Source organism: Borostomias antarcticus (genome assembly GCF_949987555.1).
Source record: "Borostomias antarcticus genome assembly, chromosome: 2".
NCBI lineage: Eukaryota > Metazoa > Chordata > Actinopteri > Stomiiformes > Stomiidae > Borostomias > Borostomias antarcticus.
In genome coordinates this window covers 40,793,085-40,798,084 of record NC_140235.1, presented here as the reverse complement: position 1 = coordinate 40,798,084, position 5,000 = coordinate 40,793,085, and the positions used below count along the sequence as shown (strand labels likewise).

The following is a 5,000-nucleotide window of genomic DNA, read 5'->3' as shown; positions in this document are numbered from 1 at the left end:
GAACGCTGTATCTTGGCAGGATTAGTTTGGGTGTCCCGTGAAATGTTGCAGAGTCCCCAACTCATTACTCAACAGTAACATACGGTAGCCTACCCCCAAAATTAACCAACTAAAGCTTTAGCACCAATGCCGCTCAAACGCTCAATTCGGCCATTTTCTAGCGGTTTATTCTCCATTTAGTTGGTGTAGTTGGGCTACATTCCGGGGACAGACTTCAGTCAAGCCGAAGACAGTTGGAGGATACTGTAAGTGGCCGCGTGGCAGCGTGTCATGGTTTTTCTTTGGACATGAATATAGTCTATACAGGGTTAATCCTCTGGTTTATCATGAGCGATGAGTTGTTTCAGTTTGTGGAGTGCATGTTCATGGATTCATTTATGATGCACCGTAGGCTAAATAGCATGCACAATTATTTAAATAATAATGTCACATAATTTATATTATATACATGTATTTAGGCTATTTATTTATTTATTTATTAATTAATTAGGATAAGCCCCTTGAGATGAACCATCTCGTTTTTGAGGAGATCCTATATGACAAACATATTTAAACAGAAAAGAGGATAGAAAGGATAGCCTTATAGTTTGCTCTCAGAGTTATAGTGTGCGTCCTGCGTTGGAGTAGAAAACAGTACAGCCCACGTGCACAGAACAGGACAGAACAGAAACGTGTTCAGGTTTATCTCCGTGTCTGGCAGGTTGCCAGCTCAGCTCGATCCTAAACGCGTGACAGCTGTGCGCGTCACCGCCGGTTACAACCTCGTTCATTGATAAACAGACATAAACCGGACAGGACGTGTTTGTCCCGCACCACGGCGAGGAGGAGCGGTGGGACTTTAGATTGGCCCGTTTTGTGCACGCGTGCGTCCTGCACATTCCGCACATATTTTGGGTGGGTGTCCATCACATGTTGTACCAAAGCCCACCAGAGCAGCGCTGCCACAATTCATTTTTATATTGCCAAGTACATTTTGCTTTGTATAAAAAGCTTCTTCTTCTTCTTCTTCTTCTTCTTCTTCTTCTTCTTCTTCTTCTTCTTCTTCTTCTTCTTCTTCTTCTTCTTCTCCTTCTCCTTCTCCTCCTTCTCCTTCTCCTTCTTCTGCTTCTTCTTCTTCTTGTCATCAACAAATCAATTAACCAATTAATTAATCCTGAAGTACACTATACTGATTAGTCTTGAGTAAGCCATTTAAGCAATCAAATCTGCCAGAAGCCAGCTTTCCAGTTCTTTCCAAATAAATCTTGTCATGATTAATCAGCCCAGCCATGATCCTGTTAGCTATTTGGCAGCAACAGGTAGTTAGCAACTGGAGGTCCTAGAAGTTTTGTTTTGCCAAAAATGATGGAAGTGCTACGTTTGAAAAACTAGCTATTTTGTTAGCCATGCCTACTCTTTGTAGGGAGTTAGAAGTGAATGCAGATGTTGTCTAGCTTACATTTTCAATTCAGTGCATCCAGAAAGTATTCACACCCCCTCACTCTTTCTACATTGTTACATTACAGACTTATTCTAAAATAGATTTAATAATTTTTTCTTCTCTAAAATATACACACAATACCCCATAATGACAAAGCGAAAACAGGCATTGAGAAAAATATACAAATTTATTAAACTGTCAACGCTTGTTAATCCAGTATTACCTAAGTATCCACACCCGTAATTTAGTACTTTGTTGAAGCACGTTTAGCAGGGATTATAGCCTCAAGTCTTGGGTCTGACGCTTCAAGCTTGGCACACCTGTCTTTGGGAAGTTCCTCCCATTCTTCTGGGCAGATCCTCTCAAGGTCTGTCAGGCTAGATGGGGAACATCGGAGAACAAGTTTTTCAGGTCTCCCCGGGGATATTAGATCGGGTCCAAGTCTGGTCTCTGGATGGGCCACTCAATGACACTCACAGACTTGTCCCGAAAACACTTCTTTGTTATCTTGGCTGTGTGCTACGGGTCGTTGTCCTGTTGGAAGGTGAACCTTGACCCCAGTCTGAGGTCCAGAGCGCTCTGGAGCAGGTTTTCATCCAGGATGTCTCTGGTTTTATCCAGGTGATGAGCGGTGCCTGGTTTCCTCCAGACAGGACTAGCGATGCCCTGATAATGTTCTCTGGGACAGATAGCAATCACAGATCGCCAATGAGACGTATCTGCCACATGTTATTGTATTCTACCACAATATTTACTTGATCATTATGTAAACAAACCCATGTGCGTGTGTGTGTTCTAGGCCCTGGGACTGAGAGAGAGAGAGAGAGAGAGAGAGAGAGAGAGGGAGAGAGAGAGTGTGAGAGTGAGAGTGAGAGACAATGAGTTTCATCCCTGACTCGTCCCGGTTTACACCCTGAGCAGACTGAGAAAGAAAGAAAGAAAGAAAGAAAGAAAGAAGGAAAGAAAGAAAGAAAGAAAGAAAGAGAAAGAAAGAAAGAAAGTGTGTCTGTCTGTTTGTCTATCTAGAGAGAGAGAGAGGGAGAGAGAGATCTATACTGTCTGTCCCAATGTATTTAGGATGTCCATATTAAATAAAATGTTTCATTTCATTCATTCATTCATTCATTCATTCATTCATTCATTCATTCATTCATTCATTCACACATTGTAGTAGCTCCACAGTGTCAATATGTCAGTAGGTTAACGTGCATGCGACAATGAATTGGCTCACATTGTTGTGTGTTGTTCACATTTGTGTCACATTTGACAATGAGTTGGCCGTCATTGATCTGTTGTCGTGATGGTGGGATCTCATATTTTTACTGAATATCGTCCGATTCCAATCGCTGGCCGGTCAATCTGGACACCCCTAGATGTGACGCTGTGCACCCCTAGATGTGACGCTGTGCATTCAGGCTAAAGACTTCAATCTCAGTTTCATCAGACCAGAGGATTTTGTTTCTCATGGTCTGAGACTGTGCAAGAGTAACAAAATATAATTATACAACGGTTAGTTCTGGTTCTTGATTCTGATTGGCTGGAAGCCGTGTTAAAATACTTTGTAACACACACCTGGGACCGCATATCGTTCCATTTTCAGTATTAACGCGCCTCCCATTTGATCCAATGCATTGTAGTTGTTGTTGTTGCTTGGCAACCCTTTTGTTAGGGGAACTATTTTGCTCGGCGGAATTGAGGGAATGATGCTTCGTTTTGAATAAATGTTAATATTTTACATTGCTGTGTGTCTATTTTACACTAATAGCTGTAGTAACCGTTGTATAAAAGCAATAAACCACTCGAGGCCGTGTGTTATAATGATTTTATAACAGCTATGAGGGTTTAACTCCGCTTCACGTCATGCCTAACAACGCCCCCTAGCTGTTATAAAATCACTATAACACACGGCCTCGAGTGGTTTATTGCTTAAATGCAATAGGTTCAACGTTACCGCAGTACAGCATCTGTAACCCGGGGTCTCCTTGTCCGGTACGCAGGGGCCATGGCCTTCCTGGGGACAGCAGTGCGCAGGCTGGCGTGCCGCGCCCCCCTCCCCGCCCCGTGTCGCGCGTCGAGCCGCGGCTACAGCACCGAGCACACGACGGAGAAGAGTGTCCCCTACGAGAAGACCCTCAAACAGGTGGGAGAGAGCAGAAGAGCGTCCTCTAGAAGATCAAACTCAATCTCAGTCTCGCTTTTAGCATGTAGCTTTACCCATGTTATAACTAAATTTAATCTATTTAAAAAAAATTATTCTCATTTTTTTATTCTGATTTTTTTTTTTTTTTTTTTTACAGTTTATTTGCTATTCTCTTTTATCATACAGTATATGCTCAGTCCTGTTTATTTTTTTTAATTTTTTGTTTGTTTTAATGAACATGTGCTACAGTAGGCTATATAAATAAAATTAACCGAAATTAACCGATATAGGGGGCGGCTTACAGGTAAACAGAGGAGGGGGTGTGGGGGGGGGGGGGGGGGTGAGTGTAGCCCAGAGGTACAGTAAGAGTGTCCAGTCGACACTCGTCCATAAGGTTAGTAGTTTGAATCCCTGGAGCAGAGAGCAAGGCACTTATGTCCACAACGCACAGGTCAGAGGTCATCCCTCTTCCTCTGTTCTCCTCCGCAGGAAGAGGGGGCGACCGGCGGGCCCACCAAGCCCCTCCCCCGGGCGGCCGACGCCGTGGTGATCGGAGGGGGCAGTCTGGGGTGTCAGACCCTCTACCACCTGGCCAAGATGGGCATGACCAACGTGGTCCTCCTGGAGAGAGACCGGCTCACCGCCGGCACTACCTGGCACACCGCGGGTACGAGACCCAAATACGCTAGGAACATGAGGGAGACAAACAGGGCGTGGCTGCACGGGGTCAGGGGTCGGAAAGCCTGAAAAACCTGCTCTTCAAGGACAGGGGGCAGCTGAATCAGCATCGAGCCTGAGGCACTTCTGATAGAGATTACAAGTCTGGAATAGATAAAAAATCTGATAGAGATTAAAAGTCTGGTATAGATTATATTATAGGTTATAGATTAAAAATCTGATATAGATTAAAAGTCTGGTATAGATTAAAAATCTGATATAGATTATATTATAGGTTATAGATTAAACGCCTGTAGTCCAATAGTGCACGCACTTCCACGTTATTTCACAGGTGCAGGATACAAAATGGTCAAATAGTAGAAGCAGGATATCCGCACACGGTTTTTATAAAAGGCTTATCATCTATGGTCCGTAGAGGTCCATGTTAGGTCCATAGAGGTCCATGTTGGGTCCATAGAGGTCCATGTTAGGTCCATAGAGGTCCATGTTAGGTCCATGTAAGGTCCATAGAGGTCCATAGAGGTCCATGTTAGGTCCATAGAGGTCCATGTTAGGTCCATGTTAGGTCCATGTTAGGTCCATAGAGGTCCATGTTGGGTCCATAGAGGTCCATGTTAGGTCCATGTTAGGTCCATAGAGGTCCATGTTGGGTCCATAGAGGTCCATGTTAGGTCCATGTTAGGTCCATAGAGGTCCATGTTAGGTCCATAGAGGTCCATGTTGGGTCCATAGAGGTCCATGTAAGGTCCATAGAGGTCCATG

General features: G+C 44.0%; 1 protein-coding gene across 1 annotated transcript in view; it reads left to right on the top strand.

Moving 5' to 3' along the window:
• sardh (sarcosine dehydrogenase) overlaps positions 1–5,000 on the top strand; it is a 24,599-nt gene that overhangs the window by 210 nt on the left and 19,389 nt on the right. Inside the window, exons 2-3 of the mRNA XM_084455623.1 lie at positions 3,418–3,560; positions 4,050–4,227. Of these exons, the coding sequence (XP_084311749.1) occupies positions 3,423–3,560; positions 4,050–4,227 (316 nt within the window). The 5' untranslated portion in view covers positions 3,418–3,422. The remainder of the gene's footprint in view (positions 1–3,417; positions 3,561–4,049; positions 4,228–5,000) is intronic.